This window comes from Narcine bancroftii, chromosome 4, assembly GCF_036971445.1.
Source record: "Narcine bancroftii isolate sNarBan1 chromosome 4, sNarBan1.hap1, whole genome shotgun sequence".
Classification (NCBI taxonomy): Eukaryota; Metazoa; Chordata; class Chondrichthyes; order Torpediniformes; family Narcinidae; genus Narcine; species Narcine bancroftii.
In genome coordinates this window covers 101568788-101589811 of record NC_091472.1, presented here as the reverse complement: position 1 = coordinate 101589811, position 21024 = coordinate 101568788, and the positions used below count along the sequence as shown (strand labels likewise).

At 40.6% G+C, this 21024-nt stretch overlaps 1 protein-coding gene across 1 annotated transcript in view; it reads right to left on the bottom strand.

Annotated features, from left to right (window-relative positions):
* Positions 1–4943: 4943 nt before the first annotated feature.
* Positions 4944–21024, bottom strand: part of pcmt (protein-L-isoaspartate (D-aspartate) O-methyltransferase) — a 59259-nt gene continuing 43178 nt past the window's right edge. The window contains exons 4-8 of the mRNA XM_069932237.1: positions 12635–12739; positions 11387–11507; positions 9469–9554; positions 7839–8047; positions 4944–5744 (exon numbers count right to left, since the gene is read on the bottom strand). Coding sequence (XP_069788338.1) covers positions 7868–8047; positions 9469–9554; positions 11387–11507; positions 12635–12739 — 492 coding nt within the window. The 3' untranslated portion in view covers positions 4944–5744; positions 7839–7867. The remainder of the gene's footprint in view (positions 5745–7838; positions 8048–9468; positions 9555–11386; positions 11508–12634; positions 12740–21024) is intronic.

Here is a 21024-nt window from a genome sequence, read left to right as displayed (position 1 = left end):
AAATTGAGGAACAACATCCAATATTCCATCTGGGTGCTCTCTAACCAGATAACATTGGACTTCTCCATTTTCTCTCTATTCCTCATCCCTGTCTCCTTTCCTCCACCTTTCCCTTCCTTCTCCATTCAGAGTGCTATTCCCTCCCTGTCACTTCCCATCCATACCTACCCAAGACCTCTTGCCTGTGTGGCCTGTGCGCCTCCCCCCACCATTTAGACACCTGTCTGCTTTTTGCTTATACCTTGACAAAGGGCTCAAAGGTTGGTTCTGTATCTTTGCCATAAAGAACACTATGTGACCTGCTTTCTCTAGCACTTTATATTAAGCTAAAATCATAGTGTCTGCAGACTTTCTTGTTTAACAATATTAGATTCACTGTTACCCAACTGGTCTCCTTCTGAAGCATGCTTCATTTTCTCCACTTCACCCCCTAGAATTAGGCCCAACTCTGATTTCATGCTCATGGGGTTTGAACTATAATGATCACAAAATATCCATTGAACACATACGGACATTACTTTACTCCCATTTTGTCCCTTTATTGGTTACCATCCCTGACAATCATGGAATAAATGAAGATTCCTGCCATTATCAATATTCTTGTCATTCTTTAACTGTCCTAAAAAAAATGTTCTTCTGTTACCTTCCTATTTTTTACCATCAATACTCTGTAGCCAATTATTTAATGAAGTTCCATGATTCCAACCAGCTTATTGTGTGACTGAATAAGTCAGTGCTATCACAGGTTCCAATTGACATCTTTTCCATAGAACACTACAGCACATAAACATGCCCCCTCAGTTCTCTAATCTGTGTTGAACCATTTTTTTTGCCTAGTCCCACTAACCTGCACCAAGCCTGTAGCCTTCCATCTCTCTCCCAGCCATGTACCCATCCAAATTCTTTTTTTCTCTTTTTTTACCTTTAGAAACCCCAAATAATAATAAGAGAAAAAACTCAAAAGCGCCAATTAGGTCAGCACTAACTCCCTTATTTAATGAGAAGTGGCCCTTGCCACTAGTGGCATGAAGCCTCAGAAGAGGAAAGCAGAAACAAAAAGAAATCTGTGTCCCCCCCCCCCCCCCAACAATCATAATCAAATTTAAGTGTTAAATATGGTCTGCTTCTTCAAGGTCCTGATTGGCTTGATCTTCACCAATTTCAACTTGTACTTCAGTCAGTAACCACATCCCCCCCCCTCCAGACAAACTCTCCTCTCTTATCCTTTCTTGATCTTTTTGAAATACAGATGAGGAATCACCATTTTGCTTGATGCTAGGTAGTGAATTAGCAAACTCCAAAGCTTTGAATTCATTAGAAAAAAATTGAGATTGATACCACCCATAAAAAACTTTTAAGGACTGTTGGATAATGAAATGCAAATTTATAACCCTTATTCCACAAAAAAGATTTGGCTGGGTTAAATTATTTTCTTCTTTTGACAATTTCATTACTCAAATCAGAATATAAAATACACTATTATTCTGAATCATCAAAGGGCCTCGTTGTTTCCTTGCTTTCTGAACTGCCATTTTTTAAATAATTTCCCTGCCTTGATAACATAGTCATTTAATTAAGACAGAGCGTGGCGGTTTTCCTGGATGTGGTTTTTTCCTTAGAGCTCTATGTGCCATGTCAAGCTCCAAACCATTTGCAAAATTTTCTGATCCCAATCTTTCAGGTATCCATTTTTGAAAAAAATTCAGATTACCTTCAAAATCTTCTGGCAAACCAACAATTTTCACATTCTCCTTTCTACTTTGATTCTCCAACATATCAACTTTCAACCTTAAATTCTTTTTCACAACTTCCCAAGCTGTAGAAGTATTTTCAATCTTGTTAACTGTATCTTTACATTGTTCCACATCCATATGACAATCATGAAAATCTTCAATTTTTTGAACTTTTATTTTAATTTTATCCACAGATTTATTACATTTTGTCACATCTGTTTCTATTGCAGTTATTTCTTCTTTAATCACATCCAATTGATTTGTAAAATCAGCTTTGACCTCAGCAAATTTGGCATCCATTTTTTTGACTAATTAGATAATTTTTTTCCAATATTTTTTCAAAAACCTGTGGGTCAAGGGGAGTTGTGGTAACATAATATGCATAATTTACATCTTGATCATCTGCATCATCTGGTTTATTCGCCTTGAAATTGCTGCTCAAAACTTTCCTCTCCTTTCAATTCCTCTTCTTCTGTAAAAGTTGTCAGTGGCTGGAAATCTGATCAGGCTTTTTGTTTAGCCCGCATATATCCAGCCAATGGTACCAAAGTCGGGTCCTCCACTTCCTTAATGACCGTTTCAACAGCACACATGTGCGAAGTCCCGCGCACGCATGCTGACCCTGGAGCCGGCTCAACAAGATTTTTGCGTGCTCCAGCGCTGCCCTCTCCAGTTCCCCGAGCACTGGAGTCTGAATTCTTACCCATGTGGCCTTCAGCGTCCTGGGCTAAAGAGGAACTAAAATCGGAGGCTGAGTCTTCAAGGTAGGCCCTGGATCTTCTAACAAAGTTACTTCAGTTGGAATCATTTTTTTTTGAAGTTTGAGATTTAGCTTTTTTCAATAGCCATTTTATGGACCTCTTTGAAGCTGATTTATAAAAAGGGTTAATAATTTCTTTTATTTCGGGCATTAATTAATTTTGTCAGGAGAGGCATTTTCCATGTCTTCCTCCTACGGCATCACGTCACACCACACCACCCCCCCCTCCCCAATTCTTATTAAATGTTAAAATTGAGCCCTCAGCTGGCAACTCCTTCTGCACTCCCACCACTCTCTGTGTGAAGTTCCCCATCATGTCCCCATAAACTTTTCTCCTTTCACTCTTACCTCATTTCCCTCTGGTTTGTATCTCATCAACCATCAGTGGAGAAAGCCAGCCTACATTTACTCATCTATCCCCCTCATAAATGTGCACATTTCGATCAAATCTCCCCTCTTTCTTCTATGATTCAGGGAATGAAGTCCTAATCTGTTTAACCTTTCCCTGTAACTCAGTTCCTGAAGTCTGGGCAACATCCTATTAAATCTTCTCTGCGCTCTATCTTATTGATATCTTTCTCGTAGTTAGGTGACCAAAACTGCACACAATACTCCAAATTTGACCTCACCAATGGCTTGTACAACTTAACATCCCAATTCCTGCACTCAATACTTTTGATTTTTGAAGGCCAATATGCCAAAAGCTTTCTTTCCAACCCTATACACCTATGACACCACTTTCAGGGAATTATGTATCTGTATTCCCAGATTCTTAATATCTAACTCACTCCCCAGTGCCCCACCATTTACCGTGTACGTCCTTCCAAAATCTAACACCTCACACTTGTCTGCATTAAATTCAATCTGCCATATTTTAGCTCATTTTTCCAGGTGGTCCAGATTCCTCTGCAAGCTTTGAAAACCTTTGCTGTCCACGCCTCCATCTTAGTGAAATCTGCAAACTTGATCCACTTTACCACATTATCATTCAGATCATTGATAAAGATGACACATAACAATGGTCCCTGCACTGATCCCTGAGGAGGCCACCAATCTGACGAGCAATCATCCACCTCTGGCTTTTCCTGCCCATCTTTCCTGAATATCTTGTCACCAATAATATTGTTTACAATCCTTCCCTTCAAGTTTCAGCTATTAGCAGCATCTTTGTAGCCTGCAGCTCAGACATTTACCTTGCCATGAACATTTAGGCACATCCCACTTTGCACTCCTAGTTTGAAACTATTTTTCATTCAATCTCTGTCTCTTGTGATGCATCTTGATTTAAATTTTTGATAGTTAATGTCGCTTATCAAATTCCACAGTTCTCTTCCCCAAGTTCTTCCTCACAAATCACAACTCTATTGAGATAATTCTTCTACCTTGATCAGGACCCCTGCCCTGGAACAAAACTTCTGAAGCTTTCCCTCCTGAACTAATTTCACGATTATGTTTGAACCAAATTGTCCAATGGTCAGTGCTCTATGGCACTTGTAGCGAAGAGATCATCACTGAGGTTGGTTGTACAGGTATTCTTTACATCCTTCTAGACATCAGAATCCAACTTCAGGGCATCAATCCAGTGTCATCCATTCCTGCAAAGCCACACCTCTCGCTATTCTCATTCAATCCCTCAAAATATCTTGCACTTAGAGAAGTAAGACATCACATATGAATACCAATCTCCCCCTCACATTGTTGAATTTGCCAATTACAGCAGTTACACACAATGCTGGGCTTTTTATTCAGTCCTTTGCTGCATAATAGTGGATGCAATCTGGACTAGTTTTCTGGGGAATTGTTATCATCCTTGCTTGTATTCAGCACAGTTTACTGAGTGTGCCACACAGGGACTATTTCTAACCATTTCTGCATTGCAGGATGATTGTCCACAGGATTTCCTGTAATACAATGATACCAATGGAAAAAAAATGGCAGCATGGCTATAATGGCAGTGGTAATGCAGACCCAAGAGCGCAGGAAGCAGAGAGACAGTGCTGTTCAACAGAGTCCTACTGCCCTGTCAGATGATGATAGGTCTGTACAGCGAGCTGCTGGAGACTGGCACATAGGAACCAGAGCAGGGATTCAAGAGGATGCTGAAGGCAAGAAGGGCTGCCAAAGAGTCTTGGGCACTGAAGGCTTCCAGATCATGTCAGAAGTTTGGATCTGGAACTCTGGTTGCTGAATGATCAAACAGGAGTCTGTGCGGCTGCAGAGATTGAGATTGCGGTGGAGAATCCACAGACCCCATCTCTGAAGGAACTCTCTTCTGCTTCTCTCTCTCTCATGCTAGAAGGGGCGCCGGGCAACATTAATGGTGACTCTATCTGCTTTCAAGCAGGCAGAAGGCAATTTCATGTAATATTACATGTTCTGTACTGCAAGAAAGGAATCTGGAATCTTGAATTTTTGGCTTAACAAGCATTTAAGATCGTTTAAAATTCAAATCAATTCATCCACTAAAATTTATTTGGCAAAGCAACAGATCATAACATTGAGGAAATTTAACTGCAATTCATAATGTCAAGAGCTCCGACAGCAAGGGTTATATATTCACTACATTCAACTGTGAAGCAATAAAACAGCAGAATAGCAGCACAGAACTTAAAACTATGTTTGAAAGCAAATGTCCAAATTTTATCTTACAACCAGTGTAGTAGCTGCCATCAGCATGTAGTACTTTAGAGGCTCAATTTCAGGTTCAAGAAACATGGTTGTCTTCATAGCAACTCACGGTACACAACAAACTTAAGGGTTTAGTGCTTGGTTAGGACTACATACAGCAAGCTCTCGCATGTGCAGCAGGCATATGGGTGTTGCAGTGTTGTAATGGAGATTGATTTGTACACTTACAAATTCAAATTGAGGGTTAGCTTGGGAAGAAGGGAGATGAAAAATTAGCCACCCCACACAAGTGCTGATTCTCCTTGCTGCAGCTTCAGTTGTACCAGTTTTTAAAAAATAAACCAAGCCTCCAACTTCTTCCATTGCTGGATATATTTCTGTAAAACTATTTACGGCAACCCTTTTCCCAGGCTAATTTGCTGAAGTATTAAAGAGCATTGTTCCACGCCAATTATCAAGTATGAGTGTATGTGCGCGTGTGTTGGTTTGTGTGTATGTATACATATGTATAAGTCCCAAAACAAGCTGCAATGCTGTCATTTTTCAAAGCATTTAGAACAGGAGATATCCTCTCCACATTACGTCAGGTTCTGACCACACAGATGAAGCTCAATATTTCATCCCTGTGGATTAAAAAACACAGATGTTAATCTGGAGCTCAAAACAATTCCATTTTATCAAAATCCACAATTTTTCAGCAAAAAGGTGAGAGATGATAATGTAGTTCAAAAATCAGGAGGGTTTTAACACTGTAGGAAGAGGAACTTGCTGACTCCTCCACAACTCAAAACAGATGCAGTGGAGCAATCTTCTAAATTCTTGGGCTTAGAGAGGTGACTGTGGTTTAGTCTGAGACCTACCCAAGGATACTTAACCTGTGCACAGCTTTCACTCTGCAAAAATTACCCCACTAGATAAAAGTGTTTGCTCTGAAGAGATTATTTATTTTAGCAGTCTTGCATATTAAATATACCAATGATTGGAAAGAATCAAAATATTTAAACTACGCACAACTGAAAGAGAACATCAGTCACTATTTCAGGGAACTTCATCTGGAGTCTCCTCATGGACAGGTGAAATGACGTTTTCATGATGTCTTCCAACAGGAAGACACACAGCACAAGCATCCTGACCAAATCCTAAATTGGCTTCAGGTTAACCTATTTTTACCTCTCCCAAAAGATTACAGCAGTCGACATTTGCCTGGTCTGCTGGTCCTTCAGACCTCAACCACCTCCATGCAACTGGAGGGTTGAGATCACAGGAGATTCAAGCAAATATGTCACAAATTTAAGGATGGGATTAAGAGGACAGTAGTAGATCAATACAAAATTGGCTAATGGAAATAAATTGGAGTCATGGAAAATACCTGTTTTCATAGGTGGCTATCTTCCCTGTGAGTATGAACAACCCCTTACACTGGTTTTGATATGTACTAATGCTCTGCACTTTGGTAATATGTTTTCAGATGTTATAAAAATCAGTAGACAATTGACTTTAGAAACTTGCAAGAATTGATGACAATATGCAAAAGGATAGCCAGAAAAAAAAGTGATACATTTTGGTGGAAAAAGACAATACATTCAAAGGAAATGATACTGGGGGATTGAAACAAAATTCTTTGAAGAGGACATTTAATGGGATTCCTAGCTTTATGAACATGAATGGGGGAGGGGGGTTAGAAAGAGAAGGAAATTGTAAAAAAAAAATACCAGATCTCAATGTGTTGAATTCTGAGGACACACAGTGAGGATATCCAGGCAGATACAGTTATTTTGCGAACTGTAGGTACTCTGTGACCCTCGTTTACAGCATCTTCCACTGAAGACATCCAGGCAAAGATGCAGGGTTTTTAAAGATAACATTAGGAATGACAGAGAATCTGCACGTCATCAAAGCAGAGAAGGTCAAAAGATGGTTTTGTACAGTTAAAACTCAAATTGTCTGCTGGAAAAATAGTCTCCACTGGAAGGGTCATAGTTTACAGGCATTTGGCAAAATAACTGAAGTACGATGAGATACAGGCTGTGCAATTGACTCTCTAATGCTTTCAGTAATAACATTTAAAAAAAATTAAACTTGAAAAGGAAAATAATCACAGCTGAAGGGAAATTACAGACTGAGAACCCTCCCCCTATTATTTCTCAGCTTCTTTCTCTTCTACTCTCTCACCTGCATCCATCCATTACCTGAGCCTGTGCTCCACTCCCTTGCTTCTCTTTCTCCCCTCCCTCACCTTACAGAGGTATCTGATTTTTAAACATTCCTGAAGGGCTCAAGCCCAAAATGTCATTCACCTTTTACTTCTTGTGGATACTGTGTGACCTGCTGAGTTTCTCCAGTACTTTTGTCTGCTGCGTTCAAAATGGATCTGAAGCCAAAACAATAAACCTACCTAGGCATTTATTCACATTGTTGAATTACATGAAGCAGCATGCTGTCAACCTCCAAAACATCCAATAAAACCTCAACATTCTAAATAACAAGTCAATAGAGGGACCCTTCCAGCCTCTCCCCTCCCCCCCACCCCATGTTGTTCTCCATACACTTAAAAATAATTTAAATTTAAAAGCATGCAACAGTATTTCATAATGTTCAAGCTATTATTGATTATCAGAGGTAATACAAATCTGAACTGGTCTGTTTATTACATGGGTATAATGGAGTCACAAAAAGAAAACAGTTCAGAGCTGCTTGCTCTGGTCCACACACATCACCTTGTTCCTGAGGAGGGGAGTTGTGAAGATCACTTCCATCTTGGCACCTGCTTTTCTTGATCTGTTAAAGGCACATAGATCACTCCCATCAGAGGCTTCTTACTGATGCTGCCATTCTCCAGTTTGTCATATTGTTCCAACATCTGGTTTCCGCCTGGAGGGCCAACTGGTAGAACCAACCTGCCTCCTGGCTTCAATTGATCAAGTAGCTGGAGTGAGGAAGGGGAAAACATGGTTGGGGAAATTGCAGGATGCAAGAGAGATCAATGAAGGAAAGAGGAATTAAAATGCTCAAATAATTTCATACCTTTTGCTCAACATTAAAAAAGGCAATCATTAGTAAAATTAATCTGTAGATTAACCAACAAAGATGAAAACCAATTTAATTCAGTACCTCTATTTTATATTACCTACTTTTCAAGAGTGCACAAGACATTTAAGCTATGAGCACCAGTTGGATTATTTGCAGTTTGCCAATTATTGGTTAATGCTTCTGCAGCCAAAAGGGGAAGTTCAAATTTAAAACCAAGTCTATGAAGACATTGCTGCTTCAAAAAAAAATGCTTGCAACAAATCAATCACACATCCTCATGGAAATTATCCAAAGGATTTGAAGTGCAAGATGGTATAATCGATGACAAATAAACTTAACTAGAGATTCTCCATCATATTTTCAGAAAAAACAAGCAGACCCTCTGCACTGGATACAATACCTGCTTCAACACAGGAATTGAACAGTTCCAGAAACTATTTATTCTGCATTCTCAAATGCAAGGAATTTTAATGTTTAAATCACAACACAGACAGGTTTCTGATTTTCACAGAGACTCCTCATATATCTGAACCTTTTTCAGCTGAAACGAAGGAAGGCTTTATGCTGAAGTTTACAATTGCTCTGGTCGAACTACAGCTACATTACAGTTCTGTCCAATCTTTTGGTACAAGGACATATTAATCCATCAAGTAATGAAAGTGCATCCTGGGAATTCATAAACAACAAACTCTTGTCACAACAGATGATAATTAGCTGATGTCCGTAGTTTTCAAACTGCCTCCTAAACTCACATTCCACCTTAAGCAATTTCTATGCCTTAAGTGCTCTGTGATTAGTAAGGGATTGCTCAAGGCGGTATGTGAGTGGGAAGGGAAGGTTGAGAATCACTGCTCTGGACTCAATTATTACTGAAATGTTTTGCTTGAGAAAAATTGTCATTGGCCCATTTCCTTTGGAGTTACATAAGAGTGCACAATTAAGTACGATTAAAACAGTGGTTTTCAAACTTTTTTCTTTCCACTTAAGAAACCTTACTAATCACATGCCATAATCATTTATGGCATTGGAATTGCTTAAGGTGGAATGTAAGCTTGCAGCAGGGGCAGTTTGAAAACTACTGTTCTATGTTCATGATTATTTGCAAATCCCAAGATCCAAATCCAAAACTCAAGCACCTTCAGTAGTTTGGGAAGGTTTCACACCAGAATGGCATTGAGGATAATAATTAGGATTAGTGCTTGAGATAAAGGGCTCCCTTTCTGAAACTGATGGTGCTCCACTTGCTGAATTCTGTTAGATGAACACCAAACAGGGACACATTCTATGGCTTTGATGGGACATTGGAAGAGAACTTACTGCCTGTGGTACTGTACTTGCAGCAGCCCCCACGTGGATGGCATCATAAGGAGCTTCCTCTGAATACCCTTGTCTCCCATCACCCACTGCAGGAGAGAATCAAAGTTTTCACCATTTAAAAATAGACAAGCTGGTTGAAGTAATTGTTATTTGTACAGTTTTGAGACAAAGTTTTAAATGCTGACCAACTGGGAATAAGGCACTCAGCCCCTTTAGCCTACCCTAATATTTAACATGAAATAATGATGCAGTAAAGGGATCATGATTGACAACAGAGGTGTGACTGCTCGTAAAGAGGAAGAAGGATGCATACACAAGATTTAGAAAGCACTCATGAGAATTATATGGTTGCCAGGGAGAAATTTGAGAAAGGACTCAGGAGAGCTAGAGAGCACATGAAAAGACCCTGACAAATAGGATTAAGCAAAACCTCAAGGCGCACTACACACAAGTGAAGAACAAAAAGATTACTTAAGTGAGGATAGGACCAATTAGGGATAAGGAGGGAAACATGCGTGGAGGCAGAGGAGGTCTTCAGTTAATACTTTGATTCAATGTTCAATAGGAAGAGGGACCTTTGTGAATGCAAGGTCAATATAGAACAGGCACATGTGTTGGATCACATCAAGCTTAATAAAGAGGAAGTGCTGGATGATCTTCAAAATGCTCGGATAAACAAGTTCCCAGGACCACACAGTTTGTACATAGGAAGTGAAGGAAGAAATTGCTGGTGCAGTTTTTGCATCCTCCCTGGTCACAGGAGGTATGAGCAGATTGGATAATAGCAAATGTAGTCCCCTTGTTTAAGATAGGCAAGAGGGAGAATCCTGGGAATTATAGATCAGTGAGTCTCGCATCTGTAGTGGGCAAAGTATTGGAGAGAATTCATAGGGACAGGATTTGCAAGCATTTAGAGAGCCATAGTCTACTCAGGGATAGACATTATGGCTTTGAGAGGCAGGTTGAGCTTCACAAGCCTAATTAATTTTTTGTGAAGAAGTGACAAAAGAAATTGATGAAGGTGGGGTGGTGGATGTGTTGTATATAGATTTTAGTTAGGTGTTTGACAAGGTTCCCCCATGATAGCCCCATTCAGAGAGTCATGAGGCATGGAATCCATGGAATCTTGGCATGGCTACAGAAAACAGCCATGCCAAGCAGGTCTGCTTCTGTATCTGCATAATCACCCTTATTTAAATTTCTAACACTCATCTTGAACCCTCAAGCTGTTTAAAATTCAATATCAAGTTCACTGTTACCCAATGCATCCCCATATCAATAATTCCATAACTACACAATCCCTGGCCCAGTGTCATCAACTTTCCAGTTAGCTTCAGATCCTATCCTGAACACACTGTGCCAAATCATCTTGGCAATCTTTGCTCATCTGATTTTTGTACTCTATTTATATTCCCCTTATTGCCATACTTTTCCGACAAGCTCCGACGATGCGTTTATTGTTCGGGGCCCTGCGTATCATTCTCAGAAATGAATTCTTGCTTTCATTTGTTTAATCTCTCCTCAAACTGCTTCTGTGTCCTAGTTTTCTGCATTTCATCCCACCCCACAGTGCTGAGACCATCTTCATAAATAGTCACTCTTCTACCACCAGCTTCATGTCCATCTAAATGGCAAGTACATATTCAAGCCTCAATGTTATCTGTGCAGTCATTCCTCTCAAGGCATTGAACTTGTATTTGCATTCTCAGATCACTTATATTCTTGCGAACACTTATCTGCATTCTGATATGTTATCATTATTAAAATATAAGGATAATAAAGAGTAAACTGTCCCCACTTGGCAAGTATGGAGAAGTGAGTAGGTGCTGATCATCTAAAGCAAAAACAAAGCAACGTTTCATTGAAATACTTCAATCGTGCACTTCAAAAAGGTTTACATGCAAAAAAAACTACTCACCAATAAATTTTACTCTTCCTGATGAAAGCAAAGATGGATCATCTTTTTTCACGTTATTTATAGAGTCATTTACCAGGTCCTTAATATGTTCAATTCCTATCACCTTTCCACTTGAGCCAGCCTGGATAAGAGATGGTGTTGTCAAACTTCAGAGCATTTATTTTCTCCTTTTAGTGAGAATACACTCTCAGAATATACAGGCATGTGAGTGAGGTCAAAAAAAAAGGAAAGAGTCAAATGCTTGTGCAGGGCATACAGCGGAGGGGGGGGTGGGGGGGGGGTCAAGGAAGTGCTGCGCCCCTTGGAGGGTTTGGGGACAGCACCCCAATTGGAAATAGTTGAAAATTTGCAAACAAAATTCAGTTTCAAGCCTCTTAGTGCATTTCAAAAGTAAAAACAGACATTGACAAATCACTGTAGGGATAAACATTTTCAAAGTCAATAAAATTATAATGTTATTAGTATACAGTGACATTCACATTATTTTGTAATTTATTCTTTTCCTTCTCCATGCCTTTTTTTTTAAACGTTCATGGTGTGTTTGCTGTTTTATTCTACTTTGTTCCTGGCTACAATGATCACTTCACTGCTTTATTCCACTTTGTTGACTTTCAAAAAAAGTGCTGGCCGCCACCAGTCACCCACCCCTCCTTACCAATACCTCACTCCTGCCGGGAGCCTGAAGTTCCCTCTGCTGCCTGCCAGGAGCCCATGGGGTCCACTGCACTTCTGCTCGAAGGTAGCAATGAAAAGACCGATGGGCCCCAATCCAAGCTCCTGAACGTGGAAATCATTTAAAAATCGCAGAAAATTGATTTTAAAAATACAGATATCCATGGAAATGCAGAAAATTCACATGCCTGAATATAAAATCAAATTCCAGAAGACTACTGAGGCTATAACCAACAAACCAAATAACACTGAGGAAACATTCTGCTAAAAAGGGGAAAGACTAGAAAGAGATGGATTTTGTTTGAATAACCCTATTCCATCTTGGATCTAACCTCACTCCCACAATGGAAATCAAGTAACAAAGAATGCCAAAGGCACAAATGTGACCTCACTTGAAATGCAACAAATGTCTCCCCAGATATAGGATCCACTGGTATTGAGCTGTGCACCTCAGCCATTTATTCACCCAAAATGATATCCACAGATCTTGGTCCCACCACTTTCTCTGCTCACACTGACTCAACACACTGAGCTGCATTCACAGCTCTCTAAAAGGCCACACCCTGAACTACTTACCATCCTTGCAAAACAAGACGTGAGTATTCCACTGCCAGAGCCTACATCAAGTGCTTTTGCTCCTTCAGTCAAATGATCATGCAGCAATTCCAGGGCATATGCATGCTGGAGGAGATAAAATAAAACACCACGTTATACACGTTGAGATCCACTTTAAACATGCAATAAACTTGCATGCATCAAATACAAGTGATGGCTATTTTAATCAAGGTGAACCTTTTTCCACAAAGTAATGCTTTATTTGGCAAGTTGGAAAAGACATACTTTCAGAAGGTTTAGTTTCATATTTACACAGAACTCAATGCAACTTGGGCAAATGAAGTTTCCTATTCAGTGCCTGTGAATACAGGCCCACCCCTTCCCGCATTGGGGATGAGGGAGGGAGGGAAGGGAGGGGGAAAAGGGGAGAAAATGACACTATATATTCAAGAGAAAAATGTCTGTTTGTATTTTGGTCACTATGGTTCATAGTGTGAAAAATATAAATAAAAAACTGAAACAAGCATGAAATTGGACATTCACTCAGTCTGACAACTTTCTTCAAAATGCTTTACAAATTGTTCAAGTCTGAATTTTACACAAATACAGTTGGCAGAAATTGTAGTCCAGTATGAGGTCAGGGAGTTGAAGGATACTCATTATTACATTCAAGAGCCTGCTGCATCCATCTTAATCCCACTGGAAGACAGGTAAAAAGCAAACCCACCATCACATTATGCAACAAGGGCACAGTCTCCTGAGATATAGACAAGACCTGGAGAGTGTAAGCATTCTATATTCAGTTTTTAAACCACATTTTCATATATAAAGCATTCAGCAAAAACAGAAATCTCTATCCAAACAAAACTCCTCCAAACTAATCAGTGGTGTCTTTTCCACCTATTGTGCTTACCTTATTTTGCCAGGAAACATTATTCCCCTTCATTAAGGAGCAGGCTATTCTCCACTCTCACCATAAAGTTAAGTGTCATCATTTATAGTCCCAAATTCTTGATAGGTAGCAGTCAATTTGCTTGTGCCCACACCCTCAATCTTACAGTTGGAGACCATGTTGTTTTGTTAAGTGTTATTGATGTCATATTGTAAAGAAATGCATAATCAGGTCTGACATGCAAGTGTTTAGTGACTTTGCCATCCTTGATAATTTGTTCTGAGGTGCCCACTGCTTACCACTTTGTCATCGAAGACCATGGTATGCTGCAAGCTGGCAAATGCAACTTATGGTTCTGAACTACAAAAATGAAGGCTTTTCTATTCCAATGAGTTTTCAAATCATTTTCAATATCTCAGTGGATCATCCCTTAATCTAAGCAAGCCTGCAGATTTGTCAATGGATAACACTACAGAACTAAGTGCAACTCGAGAAGACCAATATTCCTTCCAGAGTACCAAGAGCAAATCAGTTTACCACTTCACTGCAAATCCTCCCATGTAATCAAAAGCAACAATTCTAGCTCAGAGTAGAATTTTTTTAAATTGGCTTTGTGCAAATGAACCTGTGGAGCAAAGCTGGTGTGGAAATTTTTGTCTGTTGCATTCACCATTTTTTATCAATTCAATAAACCCTGCACCAATGAACAATTCTAAACATAAAATGTTAAAATATTCAGCAGGTCAGGTCACATCTGTAGGAAGAGAATCTAGGTTAATATTTCAAGACAGAATATTTCCAACATCTGTGGTAATTTTACTCTTTACTGCAATGTCCTCAAACAACCCAGACCAACAAAATGAATCAATCAACAAGCTGTTTGCTGGGAGTTTAGTTAATATCTGCTGTTGGGAAGCTTCTGTGTTCAAAACTAAAAGACCTTTCTCTCTCCCATCCACTGGTTCCCACACACACAACTAACAACAAGCATTCATCACTCAAAAAATAATTTCCTTTGAAAAGAATATACAAAAGTTGTATTAATTTTATATGGGGTGCCCCAAAGGTAGCAAATGCTCAGTATTTCTTAGATGACTGGACAAAGGCACAGAGATCCTTCTCTGTATCTACAAACATAACTGTGGCAGGGATCAATATCACTGACAGAAGGACACAAATGCATACAAGAAAAAGCTGGTTTCACCAGAAGTGACCATGAAATTTACTTTAATCCAAGTTTTGAAACTACTCATAACATGCACCAAACAAGGGCCACCACCAAAAGATGCTGGAAATACCCAATCAAAATACATCTGCGCAAATAGAAACAGAGCTAATGCTTCAGGTCAGTGAATGCCAGTCCAGGTAGAAGGCCATCAATGAGAAACACTAACTGCTTTTCTTATCATCAATGTTGCCTCTCCTGCGGAGCAACTCCAAGACAATGCGCTTGCATTTCAGATTTCCAGCACCTTCTTGTCAGTGCCTGCCAGATCCAAGAAACTGAGATGACATTTGTTGGGACCAGGAACAGAAAACAAGCTCTTGGAGTAACTGCCCCTACAGATGTACCCAACTTGCTGAGGTCCTCCAGTAGTTTGATTTTGCTCCAAGGAATTAAAATATCCTTGCATGTGAGGAAAAGTTGAAAAGGCACAAGTTACAAAATTTAAAGAGACATAGATTCAAACAATAATCAGGATGTACAATTTCCCTTTACCTTTTTAAAGGATTTAAAATAAAATGTCCTTTTAAGAACTACCCACCATATATTTATTTTAGCCAGAGCATCATCAGTTCACTTCCTCATGTGGGAAAACGTTACATGGTCTTCAGGACATTTCTTTGGACCTGATGTTCTAAGAGGCCTGAAAATATTACACTAGGTGTTTGCATGACCAAATATCCAAATCAGATATGAAGTAGCCCAACATCCAACTGGATATTTATTTGAAAGCATGTTTTGATTTCAAAATGTTTACAGGTCTTTCCACTTATTTTTTCCTTGTTACAAGTGAAGATCAATCAGACACACTTCTATCAGAATTTGAAATAATGAATCTGCCACAACACACTCATGTTCAACTTGAAAAACAATGACCTAACTGACCTACTGAGCCTCAGCAGATCTTACCTTTGCTGTTTAAAAAAAAATCACCCATTTGTATTATATTGTACTGAAGGTTTAACAGCCAGAGGCAATAGCACAGGACCAGAAAGCAGCCATCACACAACTTAATAGCAACATCTCAAAATTAACAAATATTCCTTTCATCATCAAACTTGGAGCAGTGACAAATTCAGAAATTTAAACAGGTTGAGAAGTTCTCAGACCAGGGTAGTTGGCCGTTTCTTCCAAGTTCCCGGATGGCTTTCAAATAGCACTTTCCATCAGGTGAAACACACGGGTGGGCTCAGGAGCACCTGTTGAGGTGACAGAAGCCGATATCCATTTATTCAGAATCTTAGCAACATACAATAGGTAATTTCAAGCTCCCACCCCCAGAAAGGTCCTCTCTGAAACAACATTCAAATCCACTTAGTATATTTATACACTTGCCTGCGCGCGCCCCCCCCGCACACACACCACCCACACACACCACCCACACACACCACCCACACACACCACCCACACACACCACCCACACACACCACCCACACACACCACCCACACACACCACCCACACACACCACCCACACACACCACCCACACACACCACCCACACACACCACCCACACACACCACCCACACACACCACCCACACACACCACCCACACACACCACCCACACACACCACCCACACACACCACCCACACACACCACCCACACACACCACCCACACACACCACCCACACACACCACCCACACACACCACCCACACACACCACCCACACACACCACCCACACACACCACCCACACACACCACCCACACACACCACCCACACACACCACCCACACACACCACCCACACACACCACCCACACACACCACCCACACACACCACCCACACACACCACCCACACACACCACCCACACACACCACCCACACACACCACCCACACACACCACCCACACACACCACCCACACACACCACCCACACACACCACCCACACACACCACCCACACACACCACCCACACACACCACCCACACACACCACCCACACACACCACCCACACACACCACCCACACACACCACCCACACACACCACCCACACACACCACCCACACACACCACCCACACACACCACCCACACACACCACCCACACACACCACCCACACACACCACCCACACACACCACCCACACACACCACCCACACACACCACCCACACACACCACCCACACACACCACCCACACACACCACACACACAAATATTATTTATCCACTGGAAGGTGGGACCAGATTTTCTTGTTTGCAGCAGGGCAGAACACACAAACCATCCCAAATATCCTCTCACTCCAGCTTGACAAAAAAAAAACTGAAATGGTGCCAGCATACAATTCAAAAGATAATTGCTTTAATACTTCTTTTATAAATAGAAACAGGTATCCTGACAGTGGTATGGTGCAGATTCTAATCTCTAACATGTATGAAAAGTGATACTGCTAACCAAAAGACACTTTGTGCCTATAGTGTTATTCAACAAAAGTGAATCAATGACTGGAAATAAACTGGTGCAGAAAACATTTTTTTAAGCAGTGCTGCCAATACCCAATTTCATCAAAGTCCCTTTAAATGCTTGGATCAGGTGAGGGTATGTATTTAAGGAGAGAGGAGGCAGTTTAAGGGATTTGTGCGAGGCAAATATTTTTTTTTTTTTAAATATACACAGAGTGGTGACATGTTCTCTCCATAATTTGACAACCTTGGTACACCAATTGAAGCATGAGGGAGGAAACTTCTGCAGTCACAGGGTGGATGTCCAAATCCAGACCACAAAGGTAATCAGGATTACCAGGTAATCACCCAACCTGGTTGGGTGGAGCTGCAAGGCACAGCTTCAACTCCATTTGCAATTTTGCTGATGCCTCTACCATCACACAAAGAATCTCAATACAAAACAGAAGAGAGATAGAGGGACTGGAGGCTCAGTGCCAGGCCAACAGCCCCCTTCAATGTCCACAAGACCAAATAGCTGGTCATAGAGTTCCTACAAGGACAGAACAGACTCTCCAGTTCAGATCCATGGTGCTGAGGTAGAGACAGATAGCTTGAAGGACTTGCCCTGGCCTACCATGTTGATGCAGTGGCCAAGCATTCTAGCACTTCGACCTGAGAAAATTTAACATTTCACCAGCATCCCTTAACTGACACGGACGTATCATTAAAAGGCATCCTATCGTACAGGAACTGCATCACCCAAGGCTGTGCTCAGGCCATCACACACACTCCTCCCCTCCATTGTCTCCACCTACACCAGTGGTCCTCAACCTTTATCTTTCCACTCACATACCACTTTAAGTAATCTCTATGCCATTGGTGCTCTGTGATTAGTAAGGGATTGCTTAAGGAGGGATGTAAGTGGGAAGGGAAGGTTGAGAACCACTGATCTCAACCCAATTGTAACTGAAGTATTTTGGTTGAAAAAAATTGTCATTGGCCCATTTCCTTTGGAGTGATGAAACCGTGCACATAATGAGTCAATTAGGTAGGATTAGAACAGTGGTTTTCTTTCCACCCACATACCACCTTAAGCAATCACTTACTAATCACGGAGCATCTATGGCATTGGGAATAATTAAAGTGGTATCTGAGTGGAAACAAAAAGGTTGAGAACTATTGATCTACACCATCCGCTACCTTGGAAAAGCAGTCAACATGTCAACATATCAAGACTCATCCCACCTGGACACACTCTCTTCACCCCCAATCTTCTGCCGAGAAGATTCACGAGTGTGAAATCACGTACTAGGTTAAAGGACAGTTTATTTCCAGCTCTTATCAGACACCGGAATAAACCCCAAAACAGTAAAAATTATGTTATCTTTGCTCCATACCAAGTGATATAATTTTGTAATGCATTTTACTTGTGCTCTTTGAGATGCTTACTGGTCTGCCCTCAAAACATCTATCACTCCATTTTTTGATGCACAAAGACAATGAACGTGAACCACAAGTCAGCATGAATATTAATACTGGAGACACCAACATGTTTTAATTGTTTGTGGGATATAATACAGCCTCAAATGTAGGAACTGGTAGTGGGACTCCTGCCTCACCCTTCCCCTCTGTCCCCTTTACTCAGCTCCTGTACTCATGTCCCTCATTGCTGAGAAAGAGTTTTCCCATTGATGGGAAAATTAGGTGAGTTCCTTCAGCAGATTGCACGTGCTGAAATCGAAAGCCAAACACAGTGTCCTGTGTCTCCCCAGTGGTTAGGCCACTCGAACATTGCAATCAATGTGTTTGGTATGGAAATTGACTCATTGTCAATGAAGCAAGCAAGATATTTCTAAAATGTGACAGTGTGCCATGACATTGTTTTTGTTTACTCCCTTCAATCCTAATCACAAGTAGCAATGATTCACTCATGTTCCATGAGAAGAAAATCTCCCTCAACAGTCAGATAACATGCCAATCATCAACTTGCTCCAGTCTGGTTATAATGGTCCTCAAATGACTGAGCAAGCCACTCTAATGTTTCACTTCCTATATAAAGGTAATCAATTCGAGGGGAGTCACGTGATGGAGTAGTGGCCGGACGGTGAACTCCAGCCCTCTCCAGAAAAGTCGGAAAAAACAAAGGAAAACACAAAGGCACAAAAATAAAAATTAAAGTGAGTATAAAGGTGGAAAGAAGATGGCGACAAAAAAAGAAAAATCGAAACCAACGGTAAGAAGAGAGGAAGAGAAGACAACGGAAGAAGAAGGAGAAGGCCTTACCTGTTCGAAGAGGCCCGCGGTGGAGAGAGAAACCCGCTCCCTCAGGTCGGTAGAAAGTGGACTACAAAAATGGCTCGCTGACCCGAGTAAAAGTGCGCAACCGCGCATGCGCAACTCCTCGCGCATGCGCGATGCGCATGCAAAAAAACACACCGACGGGAGGGGTGACCAGCTGGGGAGTCGATCTCCACAGCCGGCAATGACAGCTGCAGAACACCTGCAGCAAGAGGAGAACATAGAAGACAATGAAAACAAGAAAGAAGAGAAGAAAAGGACAAAAAAGAAACAACAGATGGCCAACCCAGAGGAAGAAGAAGGGGAAGAGGAAGAGTACAGTGAAATAGAAGAAGGGAAAGGCAAGACAAAGGATATACTTTCTCTTATTAAAGAATACATGGAGTCATTTAAAGAATGGCAAGCGCAAGAATTTAGTGATTTAAGAAGAAGAATAAACAATACAGAAGAGAAAATGAATAAAATAGATATGACCTTATCAGAAATGGGAAAAAGAATGGACAAGGTGGAAGAACGAGAAGCAGCAGCAGAAATGGAGGTAGAGGACTTAAAGAAATTAGAGGAATCTAATAAAAAAGTTAAAGAGACACAAGAACTGTTAGCTCAGAAAATAGATATAATGGAAAATTATAACAGAAGAAATAACAAAGATAGTGGGCCTTAAGGAAGATGAAGGCGGCAAGAATATGAGAGAGTTTATAAAAGATTGGATCCCTAGGATGTCCAGAACTACAGCAAGAAATGTAAATAGAAAGGGCACATGGAGCATTGGCCTTTAAACCACAAACACAAAAGCCAAGATCTCTTTTAGTAAAATTCCTAAGATATACTTCAAGAGAAAAGGTACTGGAGAAAACAATGGAAAAAGTAAGAGAGGACAACAAGCCACTGGAGTACAAAGGGCAAAAAATCTTCATTTATCCAGATATAAGTTTTGAACTCCTGAAGAAGAGAAAGGAGTTCAATACAGCAAAGGCGATTTTATGGAAGAAAGGGTATAAATTTATACTAAAGCATCCAGCGGTATTGAAAATATTTATTCCAGGACAGCAAAACAGACTATTCTCGGATCCAGAGGAAGCACGAAAATTTGCAGAACAATTACAAAATAGACTGAGAGATGAAGACGTGTAACGAGAGTACAAGACTGCGAACTAAAAAGACACATAAGTTTTGAACTCCTGAAGAAGAGGAAGGAGTTCAATACATCGAAAACGATCTTATGGAAAAAAACTATTCTCGGATCCAGAGGAAGCAAGGAAATTTGCAGAACAACTACAAAACAAACAGAGATGAAGACATGTAATAAGAGTAAAAATGACCACGATTTATATGTATGTGGGTAAAGAGGTATATGTGTGTATATGTATAATGTGCATACATGAATGTATCCGTATTTAGAGGAAAATATAGATAGTATAGACAAGAATTAATAAGGGAAGGAAATGGAATAGAGGGAATAAGGAGGAAATTTTAAAAGAGTGACCTTTGTTACATATGAAAAGTGAAATCTTTTCTGGGGGGGCTGGGGGGGGAGGAGTTACGGTCCCTGCAAAATCAGCTGACGCTTGCGAGTGAATTCACAAATCCAAATGGAGAGGGGAGATGTGGTTG